This window comes from Aquarana catesbeiana, linkage group LG10 (genome assembly GCF_042186555.1).
Source record: "Aquarana catesbeiana isolate 2022-GZ linkage group LG10, ASM4218655v1, whole genome shotgun sequence".
Taxonomy (NCBI): Eukaryota; Metazoa; Chordata; class Amphibia; order Anura; family Ranidae; genus Aquarana; species Aquarana catesbeiana.
The window spans coordinates 17,015,812-17,037,942 of record NC_133333.1 but is presented as its reverse complement, the minus strand read 5'-3'; the positions used below and the strand labels follow the sequence as shown (position 1 = coordinate 17,037,942).

Here is a 22,131-nt window from a genome sequence, read left to right as displayed (position 1 = left end):
CTTCATCTTTTTTTTCGTGTTATTTCCTGTCCATAGGCATGTGCACAGGGTATGCCGGATGTGCCCAGGCACACCCTAATCACCCCGTAAGGTGCTGATTCCCCCTGCTTCCTGTCTCCCCCCTGTAGTGCTGCCAGCTTTCCTCCTCTCAGGAGCGAGGAAGGGGCTGGTAAATATTTAATTAACCGGTCCCTTCCTTTTATGAATGAACACAGTGAAATTACTACTGAGTGTATTTTTAGGGGTGATGGGGGAAGAGGTGAACCCCAACTTGTGCTTCATTTGACATTTTTTATATATCTGTTTGGAGTTTAGTTTTGGCTCTTTTTAATATTTTGTATTAAAATTGTAACATGCAGTGTACATTATTATCCTCCCCATGAGAGATGGATTGAAGAAACTCCTTTTTAATTTTTTTAAGTGTTTTGCTTTTTTATATTTTCTGCACCCCTATCGTAGTTTAGAAGGAGGTAACATTACAACTCCATGTTGGGGGTCTCTTTAATAGAAATTGTTTCTATCTCTCCCAGATCCTGTCCAATCTTTCCATTCAGTTTCCATCTCTCAGCTCTCTTATTTCTTTGCTAATCTTTCTTTTCCAATTTCTATTAGTATCGCCCTCTAACATTTCCATCGAATTTAAAGTCCAACGCGTTTCGGCATATTGCTAACTGCTTCCTCAGGGGTATTAAAAGTGTTCATTTTATATGACAAAATGTCAGTGTTTCATGATCCAAAACCAGCAAGTAGTGATGATAATGGCCTGTATCGTTATTGCTTGCTGTGCGTTTTGCTCCATGAAAAACAAAGGAACCCTGTAGCTTTTTTAAATCCTTTCCTACACCTCCCTGGGTTCCTGGACATGCCCAGTTAGAATGAGTTCTTCTACTTCCCTTCCTAAGCATTTTAGAGAGTCCACACCTCATGAGGCAGAAGTAAATTTTGCAGGTGATCTGCAGCCAGGTGAGAGGCCCATCGCTGTCAGAATCGGTGTGCAGGTAGGAGGCTAATAGCATGCAGCTTCTATGGAAGACCCAGCTACTGTTCCCTGATTAGTTCCAGTGTACTCTAGTTCCAGTGGTGTCCTCGGGCTCGGGGGTCCCTCCAGCTGTTTGCCTGTGTTACCAGAGCTACCCTGTACTTCACTGGGAAGGACGGTATTCATGAGGATAAGTGCAACCAGCTGTTTGTGTTCAGTAGTTTTACTGGATTTTTGTTTATATAGACTATGCTATGTTACCCTGACTGAGTCGCAGAAATATTGCTTTGCAGTGTCCATGTTTGTGCAGCTTTCATTATTCTACAATGTATGCATGCTTTTTGCCTATTCTGACCCTGTTTTGCATTATTGAGGCTAACTATGCACCAGTTTAGTAAACTGCAATTTGCAGTTCCTTCCCATCTGATCAGTAGGACAACCATCCTGGTACAGCCCCGATATGGAGTTGTATCTCTTGCTAAACTGAGTGTCCTAAATTGGCAGATAAATTGTAGGATTAAAGAAGGAACATGCCTCTTTATGGCATTCATTCTGCCAAACCAGGCTAAGGGAAGAGTCACCCAACTATGTAAAATCCAATTTGGTTTTAGGGATTTAGGGTGATATCTGTCCACCTAAGCATGTAATTGCTGATTATTTCTATTTAAAAGGGAAGGAAGACATTGCAGGGTGTATTTATAAAAGAAATTTAAAAATCTGCTTTGTACATGTACATTCATTCGTTAATTATTTAAAACGAAAAATACTAAAATTGGCCACTAGATGGCGCTAAGTATTATAAGGCTTTCCTATGATACTTCACGCCATCTAAAGGCCAAATGTAGTATTTTTTTCATTTTAAATAAATGAAAAACATTTGACCAGCACAGGAAAGTCCTATGATACTTAGCGCCATCTAGTGGCCAATGTTTGATTTTTCCATTTTAAATAAATGTAAAACATTCAACCAGCACAGGAAATATCCTAATATTTATTTTTTTGCCCTCTTGACTGCTTCTTCAGAATGTGTAAGGAAGATATCCAACAATTTTAATTTAGTTAACTTAACTTTGAAGTTACTCACTTCACCAAACAATTGAAAGTCCCATAAAATGGAAGGGAGACTAGTCTCCTTCTAAACTGAGATAGGGGTGCAGAAAATATAGAAATTAAAACACATAAATGAGACATAAAGAATTGAATAAAGATTTTATTGAATGTTTAATGGAATCTCATGGGGGGGTGGTCATGCAAAGTAATAACGTATGTCACATGTATTAGGCAAAAAAATAAAATAAAATAAAATAATTGTAAACCTATGTACAGAGTGAAGGATTTTGTTAAATAAAATCTCCTGAGATACAAAAGGATAGCTTCAACTTTAGATATACATTGTCTGAGTGGGCAGTCCAGAGTATCCCAAGTCTACCATGAACATGACGTGTTTAGAGAGGGAGGCCTCGGAATGATAATACTTGGTTTGTTCGTTGAATCAGATGGCTTGGCCCCGATATCTGGCACCGGTTAGGTCGGGGATGTTTGTGGATCCCGCTCACTTTAGATTTCATCATATTCAATCCAAAAGCCGAAAACTTTCCTTACTTTTCTCTGGTTTTAATCATGTAGCCACCGACCGCGACAAGGATGACGAACACCACCACGGCTCCCACGGGACCGATCTTCGCCCAGAGCATGCTGTCTGCAAGAGGGAATACAAACCACAAAGCAAGATGTATGAGAGGTCGGCGGGGTGCGGAAATCAAAACGTTGGCTGTGAAATGAATGGTGGGAGAAGCTCAGCCAAACAGCCAATCGGGTTTCAGTTTACAGATGCCAAATAAAAGGAAGTATGAATTATGATTGTTTGCTATGGGCTGCTGTACATTGCAGTCTCTATTTGGAATGATTTCATAAACGCATGTGTAGGGAAATCACCAGGCAGCACTGAGATTAAAGCGAATATTCATTCACCTAATGCTTAGTTTTGGATAGAGCAAAGAAGGGCCTACATCATATCTTATATTGCTGCCTAGACAGATTTCCCCTCACGATGGGGTATATTTATAAAATATTCATTGTATGAATGTTAAAAGCATTCATTCAGGCTGGACAAAGTGTCCCAGTATATTTTGTAATAGTTGAATTCCCTGTATTGCTGGCTCCATCTAGTAGCCAAAATGCAGTACTATATCTTTTGGCTGGGGGTATTTTAAGAAAGCTATACTGCATTTTGACCACTAGATGGAGATGACAATACATTCCTGCATTGTCAGTTCCACCTAGTGGCCAAAATGCAGTATAGTTTTCTGAAATACCAGAAATTACGAAGATATTTCATCCAGCATGCACAGATGTTTCGGACATTTGTACAACAAATGTTTCATAAATAGGCCCTTTTGTGTGTCCTGGCTGGAATTCCAACTTAAAGAGTAACTCCGCTTTTGTTAGGGAAAAAAAAAAACATTCCCCTCTGGGTGATCTTTGTACATTGCAGGGATTTTAACAAACTTTGTAGCAGATTCCTACCTTTTGTTATTCTGAAGAAATAGCTGTTTGTTTGTCTGTGTCCATGTGCTAAGTGAATGTGGATGGGAGTGATTTTAGATTTACCAATCAGCTGCTGCACTTGCAGGGCTCTAATGAGGGAAGCTACAGGGTTAGATGTGATTTCGCTTTGGTAGTATCTCAGCAAAAATGATATTTTTGTTGCAGAGGATGCCCAAAGTCTGACTTGTCTCTTAGTGCAGACTTCTGGGAAAATCAGTGAGCCAATCACACAAGCAGGAAATGGTGTTTCTGGGGGGGGGGGGATTCTGTATACCATCTGTGTACAGAACGCCTCCAGGTTGCCATATTGTATTTTAACCACTTCAGCCCTGGAAGAATTTGCCCTCTTAATGACCAGAGGATTTTTTGCGATACTACGTCGCTTTCACTGACAATTGCGCGGTCATGCGACGCTGTACCCAAACAAAATTGATGTCCTTTTTTTTCCCAAAAATAGAGCTTTCTTTTGGTGGTATTTGATCACCGCTGCGTTTTTATTTTTTTTTGCGCTATAAACAAAAAAAAGAGCGACAATTTTGAAAAAAGCATAGCTCCCAACTGTCTCTGATTTGGAGGGACTGTCCCTGATTTGGAGCAATGTCCCTCTGTCCCTCATTCCTCCTCATTTGTCCCTCATTTTGGTCTGATCCATATAGATGTATATAAAATGCACTTTTTATCTTTCAAAAAGTGTTTCCCAGTGCTAAACCTTTCATCCAATTTCTAAATTGCTGCATTTGTACATTTTAAAAGCCAATATAAAGGAATAGTAGTGATAAAAAAAAAGTCCCTATGGATTTAAATAATTTTTTTTTGGTTAATTCTCCTTTAAGGGGGTGTGGCAGGGAGGCGTGTCCTATGCCTACATACATTTGTTAGTAGGTGTCCCTCATTCCCATCTCAAAATGTTGGGAGGTGTGCAGTAGATCTCTGTCATGTCACTAGGCAGAACAGGTAATCGCCTTATTTACATAGGTAGGTAGTTCCCCGTTCTGCCTCTCCTCGCCGCGATCGCGGGCCGCCGGCGGACATCGCAGGACCCGCGGGCATGCTCCCGCGGTGCCCGATATCCTGCTTTTACAGATACATCAGTTCGCGCAGGAGAGCCCTTATGCCGACGTATATCAGAGTGAGCCGGTCGGCAAGTGGTTAAAGAACATTAAAGTGCTGTAGATTGAAAAGGTAAGGGGATTTTTAATAATATTCAATTACAATAATATGACAACTTGTGTTGCAATTGTATATGCCATATTTTTCTTTTTTCCTTTTTTTTTTTTTTTTGCTTTTTTTTAAAGTGGAGTTAAACTTTTAAAGAACAGGTATTGTGAAAAAATATCATATTCTGACCACCCTGTGTAATGTAATCTCAACAACAGAGACACAACCTAAGCTGCAATATATTTACACAATTTTAGAAGAATGGAGAAAAGGGTTTGGACATGCCAGATTCAAGTCTATGGCTGTGTCCCCATCAAGTAGATTTTTCCCACTTCCTCTTCTGGGTCCAGTTAGAAAATATTCACACAGCCTCCTTGGAATTTGTCTAATATATCATATGATCGTTAGCTCCACCTAGTGGCCATAATGCATTATTTCGCTGAATGACCACAATCAAAAACAAAAATGCCACATTGTGGCCACTAGATGGAGCTGATGATCATTAAAAAAAAAATATTAATAAACATATTAGGCAAAAATATAGGGATTATTCATGATGGCTGTGCGAATACTCGACTTAAGAAAATTTTTTTTTTGATGCATAAATAGACCTGTGAGCGTTCCAAGGCATGACAGATGTTTACCAGAACGGGAAGTGAAACCTTTCAGAGTTTCCAGTGGAACAGAGCCAAAGAAAATATGGCAAGACAGATCATTTTAATCACTGTTATATGAACATATTCAGCCAAAAACAACCATAGTCTATAGGCACTTTGTGAATGAGGGATTTTTTCCTCACTCTGAAAGGATTTTCCTTCACTTCCTGTTGTGCCTCTGGGACAGGAAGGGAAGGAAACGTTAGCAGTGGGGACAGTCACATAGCAAATAAAATAAAGAATTTAAACCTTTCCTACTATCCAAAAAAATATTTAAAAAATACAGCCGAACTCCAAACAGATATAAAAGTCACAAATCATTGCATCTCTGTCCTTATTATTACATCACTAAATGCAAGCAGTGTCTGAATCTGATTTGGTGCAGTCCCTGTACAGCAGCATTGAGAGGGAGAAGCAGGACTGAGAGCCAGTGCTGGGACAAGGTCATCCAGCGCCCAGGGCAAAGATGCCAAACTGCGCCCCCTTTGCCTTAGGGTTAGGGTCAGGGTGCCCCCCACCTCTGTAATAAACCATTGCGCCAGGGGCAGCCGCCCCTCCCGCCCACCCCTTGTCCCAGCCCTGCTGAGAGCCAATCAGTGGTGCTGCTGTGTAAAGCCAAAGACCAATGAGCTTATCAGTCTGCTGCTTCTCCATTCATTGGCCAGTTACAGGCAAGGGGAGGGGCAAGACCTGTAAGTGTTACTTGACTGCGGCAGAGTACAAAAAGAAGGTTTTCTGCCCTGCCACTGCCAGACAGGGCTGTGTTCTGTGGCAGAGCTGTGTAAATCTCAGCACTGGATGGACAAAGTACAAATACTTTGGCTTGGAAACAGTTTGTATTTAATCCGTGTATTCAGCTGTTTGCCTGGAGTTTAGCTTTAATTCTAAACTCCTTATTTTGGATAGAAGAAGGAATTAAACAAGACGTGGCTTGTTTGTTCAGATCTTAATTAATCCTAATACGAGCCTAAGCTAATGTGATGTGACCAAGCAAACTCCGTTTAAATATTTATATTGAACGGGTCATGGGATGTGTCCAGGGATTAATGTGTTAACATAAAACCCAACATCTCCCCAGCTGCATGTCAGACATCGCTGCCACCTAGTGGATGAAATGCTGTAGGCATTCCTGCAAGGATTTCATCTTTTGTGACCTACTGAGGTCATCACTGGGTCTGTCTGCTGGTCTTTGCTCCAAGTTTGGTTGGAGGGGCCAGTGGGCTCCTTTAACCACTTCAATACCGGTCACGTTCACCCCCTTCCTACCCAGAGCTGCTGCATTTTGAATGACAATTGCGCGGTCATGCAACACTGTACCCATATGAAATTGTTACCCTGTTTCCCCGAAAATAAGACCTAGCGTGATTGTCGGTGATGGCTGCAATATAAGCCCTACCCCCCAAATAAGCCCTAGTTAAAGTCCCTGTAGGTCTTATTTTCAGGGTAGGTCTTATTTTCGGGGAAACAGGGTAGGGCTTATTTGGGGGGTAGGGCTTATATTGCGGCCATCATTGACAATCATGCTAGGTCTTATTTTCGGGGAAACAAGGTATCACCACAGGTTTCCTATTTTTTTCCTAAACGACCGAAAAAAGACCGAAAATTTTGAGGAAAAAAAAAGGTTTTCTTAGTTTCTGTTATAAAAATTTGCAAATAAGTACATTTTCTTCTTTACTGATGGGCACTGATGAAGCTGCACTGATGGGCACTGATGAGGCTCCACTGATGGGCACTGGTGAGGCTCCACTGATGGGCACTGGTGAGGCTTCACTGATGGGCACTGGTGAGGCCACACTGATGGGCACTGGTGAGGCCACACTGATGGGCACTGGTGAGGCTGCACTGATGGGCACTGGTGAGGCTGCACTGATGGGCACTGGTGAGGCTGCACTGATGGGCACTGGTGAGGCTGAACTAATGGGCACTGGTGAGGCTAAACTGATGGGCACTGGTGAGGCTCCACTGATGGGCACTGGTGAGGCTGCACTGATGGGCACTGGTGAGGCTGAACTGATGGGCACTGGTGAGGCTGCACTGATGGGCACTGGTGAGGCTGAACTGATGGACACTGGTGAGGCTGCACTGATGGGCACTGGTGAGGCTGAACTGATGGGCACTGGTGAGGCTGAACTGATGGGCACTGGTGAGGCTGCACTGATGGGCACTGGTGAGGCTGCACTGATGGGCACTGGTGAGGCTGCACTGATGGGCACTGGTGAAGCTGCACTGATGGGCATTGGTGAGGCTCCACTGATGGGCACTGGTGAAGCTGCACTGATGGGCATTGGTGAGGCTCCACTGATGGGCACTGGTGAGGCTGCATTGATGAGGCTGCACTGATGGGCACTGATGAGGCAAGTTAATAGCCATGACAGGCAAGCAAAAACATCAGGAGGAAAGGGGGTCGATAATGATCCCTCCCTCGTCCCTATTCAGGGAAATGAAAAATCAGCGACTCTCCATATTTACCAGAAGCTGCCGCCACTTACCGGTGTCCTGGAAGCCGAGCTCGTGGATCTTCTTGCCGTACAGATTGCTCGCAGAACACAGGACGACTTTCGGAAGCTCCGTCTCCTTCTGCAGCGTCAGGATGCTGCTCACCGTGTAGCCGTTCCTCTGGGAGTGGACGAACTCTGCGTTCAGCTCGCTAACTGTAAAGTTCTTTTCGGGGATCTCGAACATGATGTACGGGTCGGGGTTGGACTTGACCGTGCACATGCACTGAACGTTGTCCTTCGTCACCGTGCACTTAGATTCGGATAAAACTATCGGCGAAACTGCGAAAAAAACAAAAACAGTTCAATTCAAAACTTCAGATTTGTTGAGAAGGAATCCTCTCTGGGTGGATTATTTACATTGCAAACATGTTTTTTACCTGCTTCTGATCTGTAGGTAATGAGAAATGTAATGTCAATGCATCTGCTAAAGTGAGTGCTGAGTGGGAGTGTCTGCTGGTACCATCACATGACCGATCCTATATACAAGGGCAATAAAGTATCTTAACTTATCTTATCTTGTCTTGTCTAGTGTTGTAATAAGGAACACTCTCACCTAGCCTCCCTGCCCTCCTCTAAAGCCTCATTAATATAGGACAGTTCGGGAGATGCCTGTAATTTTACTGCAAGCTCTAAGCAGACCAATTACAGGAGCAGGGGGAGGAGCATACTAAGCAGTTCAAACCACAAACTGAGTACTGTTGCTGTGGTTGCATAGAAGTGAAATTTGCATTTTTTGGGGGGGGGAGTTTACTAAAAGCAGGTGCTAAGTGGGAGGGTCTGCTGCCAGGGCCACTGATAAGGCAGTACAGCCGTCCCTCCTGTACTGGGCCCGGGCCCCATCAGTTCAAAAGGGGAGCATCTGTTGAGCAGAAGGTCCGGCTGTACTGTCTTATTGCAGACAACAATCTTCTTCTGCCTCCCCCCGCTGTGCTGCCCTTATCCTCTTCTTTCTCCCTCCGGCTGCACTGCAGGGGGATTGGTTCTGGTACATGCAGCCCTTCCATCTACTGTCTGGGCCCCCATATGTGCTCCTTTCCACCGCAGCGCTACCAGCCTCTCCTCTTCTTTCCCCCTCCGGATGCACTGCAGGGGGATTGGTTCTAGTACATGCACCCCTTCCATCTGCTGTCCAGGTCCCCATGTGTGCCCCTTTCCCTCTGCAGTGCTGCCAACTGCCCTCCTCTCCCGCCGGCATCTACTGCGGGCACTCAGTGGGATGTTTCAAGATGGAGAGCAGGGGAAGGGGCCAGTAAATATGTAATTTACTGGCCCCTTCCTTTCCTGAATGAACATAGTGAGCGGTCAATACCAATCACTCCTGTGTTCATTCATCACTGAAGCATAGTAAACTGTGTTTACTATGCTTCAGTTTGTGAATGCGCAGGAAGCCTCTGAGCGCTTCCTATTAATTCATCTGTGCAGCTGAGGCTACAGAGAAAGGGACTGAAAAATCGATGTCCTCAGTCACTTTGGGACAGGGAGGTGGGGAGGGGCCTGTCAGGTGGCCGGCAGGGGGGGTTCTCTGATTTCTAACAGCAACCCTGTCTACTGCTATCATCACATGATCAGTCCTAGAGTTGTAATTTAGAACTGTGATGGCGACCCTTCACACCCCAGATGTTTTGGAACTACATTTCCCATGATGCTCAACTACACTGCAGAGTGCATGAGAACCATGGGAAATGTAGTTCCAAAACATCTGGGGTGCCAAGGTTCGCCATCACTGATATAGAACCTTCTCACCAGCATCACTTTTAGACACTCAGCCCTCTTCTACAACCTCATTAAGGATAGGACATTGCAGGAGATGTCTGTAATTCTGCTGCAAGCTCTGTGCTAAGCAGTTCAATCCTGAAACGGAGTACTGTTGCCGTGGTTGCAAACTTGGGGCAGTTTGCTAATAGCAAGTGCTAAGTGGGAGGGTCTGCGCCATCATCACATGATCAGTCCCGGTGTTGTAATATGGAACATTCTCACCAGCACCCCTTTTAGACACCCAGCCCTCTTCCACAGCCTCACTAAAGATAGGACACAGCAGGAGATGCCCGTAACTTTACCACAAGCTCTGTGCAGGCTTTTGGGCAAAGCCATGAGCCAATTATAGGAGTGGGGGGGGGGGGGGGGATGAGCATGCCGAGCAGTTCTATCCACAAACTCCACATAACTGAGAAGAAAGATCCACAACCAATTTATATAATGTAGACCCCAACCACAATTTACTTCTGTGAAATAGCTCCACCACATGGTGAAAGCGTGAACTGCATCCAAGCACCCTTTCCCACACATTTTCATTGGCCAGAAATATGAGACTGTCTGAGCTGCTAGGTATGAAATGCTAAAAAAAAAAAAGTGCAAAAATACCCTTTTCTTCTCCCCGGAAGTACTTACACACAACGGTGAGGTTGAAGGAGCTGTTGCTGTGTCCATATTGATTTTCGGCCAGACACCAATACTCCCCGTCATGCTCGTGGGTGACCGACGGGATCTCCAGGACCAGCTCATTCTCAAAGATGACAGAGTTGAGGATTTGCTTATCTTTGACAATGGAGAGGATGGGGTCGGGGTTCCCCTGGGTGTTGCAGAACATGGTTACCGTCTCGCCTTCAATTGCAACAAGCGATACGTTCACCGAAGGTTTCCAAGGGGCATCTGGAAAAGAACATGTTCAGGTTATAATGGTTATTAGGTGTCTATTGCAGACTGTGCATGGGCCTGAGCAAACCAAATTTTAGTTATTTCTGTTATACTGGTCATTATTAGATATAAACTGAAGTAACATATTACTAAGAAGCCAATATCTTGTCAAACATTACTGCCATCTAGTGGATGAAATGCTTTATGCACCTCGGCAGGATGTTTATGTGGACAATGTTGCAAATAGAGGTAATCCCAAAATTCCAACAGGGTTGGAGGCCGGCCAAATTCCATGAATCCAAATCCAAATTGCAGTGTTATTTTCGTCAGGTTGGTCTTCCAAACAGCTCAGGCTGTTTCTGCCTTATAACTGCTATTGCCGTTGCCTAGGCATCTTTTGCTTGAATGACAGGGCCACCACCTCCCACCCTTCTAGCTTTGTATCCCTGGTAGAATTGTTTTGGAGCTGCTGTTGGTTTTTCTGATTTCCCCAGAATGCATCTTAACTTTTCATTTTTTTTTGGCCCCAGGATCCCATCAGGGAGGGCTGCCAGGAGCTCCCCAAACCACAATTTTGGATTATTTGCTGCTTTGTAATGCACACTTTCTAGAGCGTTCAATGGGAGTTCAATGGGACTTTTGGATCAGAGTCTAAATTATGGAAGCTGTCACGTTTTTAACTGAACCACAACCAATGAAACTTGTAAAAGGTTGACTGGTCTCTAGTTGCCAATATGAAACATATTTTAAAATGGTCCTTACTTGAAATGTTAAGAGAAAACATTTTGCATAAATGAGAGCATATACCACAACCACCTTTAGAGGAGATATCACAACCACCTAAGCGGAGATATCACAACTACCTTAGAGAAGATACTACAACTACCTAAGAGGAGTTATTACAACTACCTAAGAGAAGATACTACAACCACCTAAGAGGAGTTATCACAACTACCTAAGAGAAGATACTACAACTACCTAAGAGGAGTTATCACAACTACCTAAGAGAAGATACTACAACTACCTAAGAGGAGATATCACAACCACCTAAGAGGAGATATCACAACTACCTAAGAGGAGATATTACAACTACCTAAGAGGAGATATCACAACCACCTAAGAGGAGCTATCACAACTGCCTAAGAGCAGATATTACAACTGCCTAAAAAGAGATATCACAGCCACCTAAGAGCAGATATCACAACTGCCCAGGAGCAGATATCACAACTACCTAAGAGGAGATATCACAACTATAAGAGAAGATAACACAACCACTTAGGAGCAGATACCACAACTGCCTAAGAGCAGATATCACAACTACCCAAGAGAAGATATTACAACTACCTAAGAGGAGATATCACAACCACCTAAGAGGAGATACCACAACTACCTAAGAGGAGATATTACAACTACCTAAGAGAAGATACTAAAACTGCCTAAGAGCAGATATCACGACTACCTAAGAGAAGATATTACAACTACCTAAGAGCAGATATCACAACTACCTAAGAGAAGATATTACAACTACCTAAGAGGAGATATCACAACTACCTAAGAGAAGATATCACAACTACCTAAGAGAAGATACCAAAACTATCTAAGAGGAGTTATCACAACTACCTAAGAGGAGATATCACAACCACCTAAGAGAAGATATCACAACCACCTAAGAGAAGATACTAAAACTATCTAAGAGGAGTTATCACAACTACCTAAGAGAAGATATCACAACCACCTAAGAGAAGATACTAAAACTATCTAAGAGGAGTTATCACAACTACCTAAGAGGAGATATCACAACTACCTAAGAGAAGATACTAAAACTACCTAAGAGGAGTTATCACAACTACCTAAGAGGAGATATCACAACTACCTAAGAGAAGATACTAAAACTACCTAAGAGGAGTTATCACAGCTACCTAAGAGGAGATATTACAACTACCTAAGAGAAGATACTAAAACTACCTAAGAGAAGATATCACAACTACCTACCACATAAGAACAGATATCATAACTACCTAATTGCACATACCACAACTACATAAGAACAGTTATCACAATTGCCTAAAAGAAGATACCACAACTACCTAACAGAATATACCCCAACTGCCTAAGAGTAGATCCCACAACTACCTTAGAGAAGATACCACAGTCTTAGGACAGGATCAACCCATTCAAGATATCAAAATTCTTTTCTATCTGAAATCCTCCTGTTTAGCCCAGGAGTTATACAATTATAGACACCCAGATCTTCCTTCTTTTCTACTCACACATGACGGCCAGCCCCATGGACTTGTTGGTCCTCCCATAGTCGTTCTCGGCAGCGCACAGGTACACCCCATCATGGTTGTAGGTTACGTACTCCAGCTCTAGGGTGAGGTTTCCTGTGAAATCTTCCTTTAAAACCACGTCATCCTTCAGCCACATAATACGTGACATGGGGTTACTATCAACGACGCAGACAAACACCAGCTGTGTGCCTTCTGTGGTTTCCGTGGACGAGTTGATATCCACGATCCGCGGGGCATCTGTAACAGGTGGAAATGATCACATCTCATGTTGTATTGAGCAAACCAGAAACATGCTAAAAGATCAGATCTAGATAAATCTTAGATAGAATGGGAAAGGGTCAGAATTTCTTTCCACTGTGGTGATTCTTCCTCACTTCCTGTCTCAGTGACACTATGGCGTCAATTTATTAAACAAAATTGTCACTGTAATCCTATTAGTAGATTAATTCCTGTATCATCAGCGCTACCTAGTGGCCAAAATGCGGTATATTTTCTCATTGAAGTAGTTCAGAAAACTATTTCACATTTTGTCCACTAGATCGCACTGACAGTACTTAAATGAATCTATTAAAAAGAATACAGAGAAATTTTGTCCAGCTTGCATGAATGCTTCTGACATTCATGCAACAAATGTTTTTGTAAATAGACCCTTATGATAGGAAATGAGGGGTTGGGGGGGGGGGGGGGGTTACAATGACATGAAGATACAAACAGCTACGAAAACCTGACAGAGGTTCTAACCTTTTTCTGACTCTAACAGCTATTTTTGTGGATAACTGGTCTTCGACTTGTTTCCTGTCAAGGTGACACCATAGTAGAGATAAAGGAAATGGGGGTCACTGGTACAGGAAGAAAGGCAGCAATAAAAATCTGACACATGTTCTAGCTCTTTCCCACCATATTCAAAAATATGATTTTGTTGCAGTTTGTGTCTTCATTGCTTCTTGATGCCATCTTTAAGCAGTGTTAAAGGACACTTAGAGTGTTACTAAACCCACAACAGTAAAATCAGTCTGTATATGCAGCATAGCATGCTTGTTATACTCACTGTGGAAGTTAAGGGGTTAATCCTCTGCATTGTGTAAAAAAGAAGCACAGATCCTCCCCTCCTACACTGTCTATCTTGGGAAGGCTACCTAACACACAGGCAGTAGCCAAACTGCACATGCTCAGTTGAGTCTTTTATGCTGGAGAGAACATTTACTTGTTGATCAGAGCTAGCCAGGTCACATGATATTGGCATCACACATGTGGGCGTGTATACAGGCTGCAGTGGAAATCTCCTCCCACCTGAACTCTCAGCACTGGAGGAACTGTGCAGTTTATCACGGACTGTGGTATACAGATCATATACAGATCAGCCAAAAGAAGAAGAAAAAAAAGAAGATGTAAAAAGAAGATTTATAAGTTGTGGGCACTGTGGAGGGGGGGCAGATTACCTATTTCCATATTACTGAGTTTAGTAACACTTTAAGTAATGCTAATATGGTCAATATCATTGCATTTCACTTTTAGCATGTCTTAAGTGCTCTTCAGGACACTTTAGGGTCTACTCTGCAAATGCCTCAAGCATCCCCACAGCAAACACAAACAGTCCCCATAATGTGTCTAATATTTATATTTCCTATGATTGTCAGCTCCATCTAGTGGCCATAATGTGGTATATTCCTGACTGCAGTAGTCTAGGAAATGACTGCATGATGGCCACTAGTTGGCACTGAGGATCATAGCAAAAACACATAATAGACACTATACAGGGGTTATTTTTATAAATAGAGCCCTTAAAGTGCACTCAAAGGGGTTGTAAACCCTCATTTTATTTAAATTTTTTTAAATAACAAACATGTTATACTTACCTCCACTGTGCAGTTCATTTTGCACAGAGTGGCCCCAGTCCTCCTCTCCTGGGGTCCCCCGGCAGGGGTGGTAGCTCCTCCCCGCATCGAGTGCCCACGTTGGAGAAGGCTCTTCTAAGGTGCGGGCGTGATCCCAAGACCTGCTTCTGTGTCAAATTCACACAGAATGCAGGACTCGGCCCCGCCCCCCGGCGCCCGCGTCATTGGATTTGATTGACAGCAGTTGGAGCCAATGGCTGTGCTGCTATCAATCTATCCAATCAGGAGCCGAGACACCGGGCAGAGAGGTAGAGTGCGTCTCCGCCGTGGGAACGAAGGAGCTCAGGTGAGTAAAATGGGGGTCTGTCAGAAGTTTTTTCACCTTATGCAGAGGATGCATTAAGGTGAAAAAAACACGAGAGTTTAAGGCATGCTAACATGGCCTCCCAGTCAATGGCATGTTATTTTTAGCATGCCCAAAGTGCCATTTCGCGGTTCTTTTGTAGCTTGATAAATCAGGAAAACTGGAAGCCTTTGTGAACTCACATTTTACATCCATGGTCACAAATCCCTTATACTCCAGTTCTGTGCCCGGATAGGTGACTCTACAGCCGAGCCGCTGCCCATTGTTCTTATGGGAGGGCAGGAATTTCAGGGTAGAGGTCTGCTTCCAAGAGAGATTGTTCTCCTCCAGGCGGGCGAACACCATGTGATGCTCCAGCCCCTCGATGTCCATCCAAGTCACCGTGGGCTTCATGTCGGGGCAGTTATCATCCACCAAGCATGTGATCTCCGTCTCGGAGCCCGAGATTATTTCCTGAGGCTGGACCACAAAGGGCTCGTCTGCAAGCAAAAATGAACGTCAAAGATGTCAAAAGGAAGAAGAACGTCAATCTCACACACTGTTTGTGTGACCCAATGAGTTTATTACTATGATACAGGTGCCACTAGACAAATGCAATAACTGTGAACTAGAAATGCACACGTGTGCACACTCCTATTTCTGAGACCACGTTGTCACTGACCATGGCAAGTCTCAGACTAACAATTGGGAACCAATCAATGTGGTTCCTGGATATCTAATTACCATGATAGCCAATCATTTGCTTTATTGAAAGCTGAAGAAATTCCTTTACAAGCTAACCTCTCCAGCTTGCAGATAACACCGAACCTCTCTCTCTGTGCACAGTGCTACAGAGGTACAGCGATAGATCTTCAGCTCCATCTAGTGGCCAAAATGCAGTATAGTTCTCTGAAAAACCTAAATGAGAAAACTATTCCATACTTTGGCCATTAGATGGAGCTGATGCTGCAGGTATTAATCTTTTACAGACATGTGCACTGCCGAAAAATTAGTTGCGCCATGCACACATTTGTGGCACAAGGGTTCAGTTCAGCCTTTTTAGGGTTAAAACAGGCAGTAAGGAGCCACCCGTCAACCCCCATCTGAAAAGCGTTCCAGCACGGATCACTTTTTAGAGGGTTACCGCATGTGAAAAACAAACCCATAGTGAGCTGCGGCAGAGAAAAAAAATCAGGTCTTCAGCCGTGGCCTGACTTGGCTGGGCTGTATAGCAGAGCCATTCAAATCTTAGAACTGGCTGGACACAAACGCAAATTCTTTAGCAGGAAGCTGTTTGCCTGGAGTTCCGCTTACAATAAGTCAATGTAAAGTAAATGAGTAATTATTGGCAGTTAACCAAGGCTGCTGGAACCCAGGAACACACACATGCTGTTGTTGAATGCCAGTTCTATTAATAATAAGTACTGGCGGTTCTAGACAGAATTTGTCCCTTGGCATTGAGTACACTGCAGAACTTTGGTTTTTCGGTCCTTGAATCCCTCCTATGGTCACCTTTAGCACAAGGTTCTCTGGATGCGATTAGATACCTGTGACCCTTTAGCGATTTGACCAATATTTCAAGAGACCAAGAAGGCTTGTACCTCTAGCTGGACAGCATCCCCTGAAGAAGCCCGATATATAGGTGAAACATGTTGGTAATTCTATCCTTCTGTGCTGTATCCATAAAATCTTGTTGATTTTACTTGCCAATTGTTGCGTTTTTAACAATTTTTTATTTTTTTCTAAAATATATTTTTTTTAATATATAACATAGTTTTTACTATTCTTCAAATTAATTTGCACCTTAAAAATCCCACTCCCTCTTTCTACAGTTAACCAATGTTGATCCTAAATTTGGTTGTGATGCTTCAGCATCCTCTGTTCATGAACGGGTTAACCCCGGGTAAACAAAGCCACTTACCTAGTATGTAGAGGTTGGCGTGCTCGGAGTAGGTGTACTGGTTGTACCCCCCCAGGTCCGCCCGGAAGTAGTACTTTCCCTGCAGCTCACTGCTGACCTGGTCGATCTGTATGGAGCAGTTGGACTCCTGGAGGTCCCCAATCATTTTGGTGCGTCCCATGTAGATCTCATGCGCCGTGCTGGTCTTGGATTTGAAGACCACGGGAGGGAAGTTTTTAGGGTACGGACTGTTGAAGTACCAGATGCCGTGGATCATCGTTGGTCGGATGTCTTCTGGATAGTTGAAGCTACATGGGATGGCTACGCAAGTGTCTTTAAAAGCAGAAATGGACGCTGGCATCCAAGCTGCCCAGTGTCTACTCAACGCACCTAGAAGAGAGGTCACCGTTTAAAGGGTAGCATTATATTTCGACTTCCCTATTTCCTCTCTTACCCCCTTAGCAATGTTTTTAACCACTTCAGCCCCGGAAGGATCTGCCCCCTTAATGACCAGGCCATTTTTTGCGATACGGCACTGCGTCGCTTTAAAAGAGGAAAGAAATGGCTGCACATCCAGAACTTTCCATTGCCTTTTATTTTGTTTCACAAAGATAACACCAAAGACACCAAACTGTGGTCACGTAGACGCGTTTCACACATACATCTTGTGCTTAATCATGATTAAGCACAAGATGTATGTGTGAAATGCGTCTACGTGACCACAGTTTGGTGTCTTTGGTGTTATCTTTGTGAAACAAAATAAAAGGCAATCGGAAGTCCTGGAAGTGCAGCCATTTCTCCCTTCTTTCCAAGTTTCCCACGGAGACGGGCCGGGGGTAGCACTCTGCAAAATACTCCAATCAGCCTTATCTTTATACACCAGCGGTTCTTTTTCTTGTATACTGCGTCGCTTTAGCTGACAATTGCGTGGTCGGTCGACGCTGTACCCAAACAAAATTGACGTCTTTTTTTTCCCCACAAATAGAACTTTCTTTTGGTGGTATTTGATCACCTCTGCGGTTTTTATTTTTTGTGCTACAAACAAAAAAATTTGCGACAATTTTGAAAAAAAAAAAGTAATTTTTTTTTTACTTTTTTGCTACAATAAATATCCCCCCAAAAAATATAAAAAAACAAATTTCTTTCTCAGTTTAGGCCAATATAGTTACATAGTTAGTCAGGTTGAAAAAAGATACAAAAGTCCATCTGGTTCAACCATAAAAAAAATTAAAAATTAATAAAATATAAAATATGTATTCTTCTACATATTTTTGGTAAAAAAAAAAAATTGCAATAAGCGTATATTGATTGGTTTTCACAAAAGTTATAACGTCTACAAAATAGGGATTATATTTATGGCATTTTTATTATAATTTTTTTTTTGGTAATAATGGCGATGATCTGCGATTTTTAGCGGGACTGCGGCATTGCGGCAGACAGATCGGACACTTTTGACACTTTTTTGGGACCAGTGACATTTATACAGCGATCAGAGCTAAAAATAGCCACTGATTACTGTATAAATGTCACTGGCAGGGAAGCGGTTAACACTAGGGGGCGATCAAGGGGGTTAAATGTGTCTCCTAGGAAGTGATTCTAACTGTGGGGGGGATGGGACTGCCTGGAGGAGGAGACATATCGCTGTTCATAATCAGTATGAACAGCAGATCTGTCTCCTCTCCCCTGACAGAACGGAGATCTGTCTGTTTACATTGACAGACCTCCGTTCTGTCTCTCTCACGGGTGCCCGGCGGACATCGCGGCCCCTAGTGCATACCTCCTAACTTTTTGAGGAGGGAATGAGGGACGCCTAGCAGCTAAAGTATACGGGCATAGGACACACCCCTTGCCACGCCCCCTTAAAGGAGAATTGTATAAAAAAAAAGATTGGTTAAACCACAAGTGCTTTTTTTACCACTAGTATTCCTTTATATTGGCTTTTGGAATTTACAAATGCAGCAATTTAGAAATCAGATGAAAGGTTTAGCGCTGGGAAACACTTTTTGATAGATAAAAAGTGCATTTTATATACAACTATATATAGATCAGAGAAAAATGTGGGACAAATGAAGAGGAATGAGGGACAGAGGGACATTGCTCCAAATCAGGGGCAGTCCCTCGAAATCAGGGACAGTTGGGAGCTATGCCCTAGTGGTCTTAAAGTGGCCGACGTACACCTACGCCGATTTGCCCAGGAGAGCCAACCTGCCGTGGTATAACGACGGCGGCTGGTCGGCTACTGGTTAAATGAAACCTTTTCATTTTCAGCACAATTCAGACCCAGTGATGCCATCACTAGGTCTTTGTGCTTCTCTATGCAATGCAAACAGATCATGGCTGGTTGGAGGGGCAGGCAGGGTGCTGTAAATATCTTCCCGAAAACATCATGGTGCCCTGTCTCAGTATCAGCCCCTAAGCGAGCAGTAGGCTGGCTCTTGGAAGGGGTTATGCAAATATCAAAATGCCTTGATTGGTGGATATCAATCTGGAGGAGTGGGCGTCCTCAGCAGGTTGTATTTGCATGCAGACCATTCTAGGCAACGCCCACGTGATGCTGAGCCTCCATGATTAAAAGAGCTGACATCCAATGAATGAAAGAGGCTGGCTAGGGACAGGGCCAAGGATGGGTAGGAAAGGCCTAGACCAGTGATGGTGAACCTTGGCACTCCAGATGTTTTGGAACTACATTTCCCATGATGCTCAACTACACTGCAGAGTGCATCAGCATCATGGGAAATGTAGTTCCAAAACATCTGGGGTGCCAAGGTTCACCATCACTGGCCTAGATGATGCTGGACGTCCTCTAGCCAGGAAATGATGCAGGCTCTATCTGGCTTGGTGTAGCTTCTAATGCATATGGTGAGAAGCTCACAGTGTGCAATGAATTCAGAGTAAGTCATTTCAGTACAGAAGAAGAGCCATTACAACTGTGCAAGACTGGAGATAAGATTTAAAAAAAAAACACACAAGAATAAAATCTGTTTGTGAATGGGATTTGTGTTGTGTTCAGGTGCAGAATGTTTTTACCTTCTATTAGAATGAAGAGTAAAGGTAATGATTTCCACCGCCATTCCATCTTCCCCTGGAAGTCCAAATTTCTTCACTGCAATAAAACACATGTGAAAAATGAGAACAAAGGAAAGGAGAAGAAAGGAAAAAGGGAAGGAAATAAATTAAAAGGAAAGGAAGGGAATAAATTAAGGAAAGGAAGGGAAATGAAAACAAATGAAGGGAAAGGAAATAAAGGAAAGGAAAGGAAATAAAGGAAAGGAAAAAAAGAAAAGGAAAGGAAAAAAATGAAAGGAAGGGAAATAAAGGAAAAGAAAATGAAATTGAAATAATGAAAGGAAAATGAAAGGAATAGAAAGGAAATAAAATAAACAAAAGGAGAAGGAAAGGTATGAAAAGGAAAGAAAAGAAAGGTTAAGGATGGAAAGTAAAGGACCGGAAATGAAAACAAAGGAAAGGAAAAGAAATAAAGGAAAGGAAATGATATATAAGAAAGGGAAATAAATGAAAGGAAAGGATGAGAAAGGAAATAAAGGAAAGGAAAAAAAGAAAAGGAAATAAAGGAAAAAAGGGAAGGGAAGGAAAAGGAAGTAAAGGAAAAGGAAATGAATTAAAGAAAGGGAATTCAATTAAAGGAAAGGAAGGTAATGAATGTAAAAGGAAATAAAGTAAAGGTCAGGAATGGAAAGGAAAAGAATGGGAAAGGACAGGAAATGAAAACAAAGGAAGGGAAAGGAAATAAAGGAAAGGAAAGGAAACATAAGGAATGGAAACAAATGAAAGGAAAGGAAAAAAAGAAAAGAAAATGAAATAATGGAATGGAAAGGAAAGGTAAGGGAAGGCGAGGAAAGGAAATACATGAAAAGAAAGAAAGGGAAATAAAGGAAAGGGAAACAAAATAAAAGAAAATGAAATGGAAATAAATGAAAGGAAAAGGAAAGGAATGCAAAGGAAAAGGAAATAAAATAAACAAAAGAAGAAGGAAAGGAATGAAAAGGAAAGAAAATAAAGGGTAGGAATAGAAAGGATAGGAATGGGAAAGGAATTGGAAAGGAAAGGAAAACAAAGGAAGGGAAAGAAAAGGAAAAATAATAAAAGGAAAGGAAGAGAAATATCAGAAAAAGAAGGTAAAGGAAATAAATAAAAAGGAAAATGAAAGGAATGGAAAGGAAAAAGAAAGGAAATAAAAAAAATGAAAAGGAAATAAATTAAAGGGATGGAATATAAAAGGAAATAAAATAAACAAAAGGAAAGGAAAATAAAAAATAAATGACAGGGAAATTAAAGCAAGGGGGGTGAAAGGAAATAAATGAAAGGAAAATGAAATGGAAGGAATGACAGGGAAAAGGAAAGAAAATAAACGAAAAGAAAGGATGGGAAAGGAAATAAAAGAAAGGAAATACATAATAGGAAAAGGAAAGGGAAAAGGAAAGGAAAAATAGAAGCAAGGAAGAAATGAGATCTCCTGTACCAGCTGTAACACTCAATTTCAAAAAGTTTCACTCCTCCTGCTGCACTGTACATATTGTTATTATATGATACATTCATCAGTAAGTTTTACCCTCCTGGGATACCCACATCACCTCTATCAGGGGGCTGCATTTCCATTTGGCACCGAAATTATATGCAATCTTGCTCCATGTAAACTGAATGTTATCCCACCAGATCTCCATGTGTGCATGCATGAGATCCGATGCTGCATCCTCAGGGGAAGACTTGCAAGAAGCCAGGAAGAGACAGCCAGCTACCAATGATGGGGAAAGGAAAGATGGTGGCACATGACCGGGTGCATTGGAAAACGATGACGTGGGGTTCGCTAGGCTGGTAAGTATGTTTATTCAGTATTGAACAATAAAACCATGAATAGATGGACTGGACAAGATTTTACATGGGGGGGGGGGGGTGAGGGGGGTGCAAGGACCCCCCTGTATGCACACTGCTCGCAGCGGTATTCTTCTATAACAAAGCAGAAGACGAATTTGCGGTGTTTGCAGATTACTCATGTGTGATCACAACACTCTGACAGCTCTGTGATGTCTGTGGGAGGAAAGTAAAAATCTATTAAACATGAATTAATAGACTCAAACATCCTGAGCAGAAGACAGTTCCTGGAGTGGAAAGTCTAGATAGGAGTCATTCACGCATATGTCTTGCCTTGGTGTGGGGGGGGGGGACTTCAAACTTCCCGGCTGTATAGAAAATGGAAATCCGTTTTAAGCTTGCCTTATATGATACAATTTGATTGTACAATCTCCTTTAGATCTACCATCAAGGATGTATT

General features: G+C 42.6%; 1 protein-coding gene across 3 annotated transcripts in view; it reads right to left on the bottom strand.

Annotated features, from left to right (window-relative positions):
* The window catches only part of MAG (myelin associated glycoprotein), a 124,951-nt gene that overhangs the window by 17,777 nt on the left and 85,043 nt on the right, over positions 1-22,131 (bottom strand). For all 3 annotated transcript variants that reach the window (XM_073601722.1, XM_073601724.1, XM_073601723.1), the window contains exons 3-9: positions 19,869-19,944; positions 16,863-17,231; positions 15,145-15,441; positions 12,743-13,000; positions 10,227-10,487; positions 7,830-8,117; positions 2,582-2,678 (exon numbers count right to left, since the gene is read on the bottom strand). In XM_073601722.1, coding sequence (XP_073457823.1) covers positions 2,582-2,678; positions 7,830-8,117; positions 10,227-10,487; positions 12,743-13,000; positions 15,145-15,441; positions 16,863-17,231; positions 19,869-19,917 — 1,619 coding nt within the window. In that variant the 5' untranslated portion in view covers positions 19,918-19,944. The remainder of the gene's footprint in view (positions 1-2,581; positions 2,679-7,829; positions 8,118-10,226; positions 10,488-12,742; positions 13,001-15,144; positions 15,442-16,862; positions 17,232-19,868; positions 19,945-22,131) is intronic.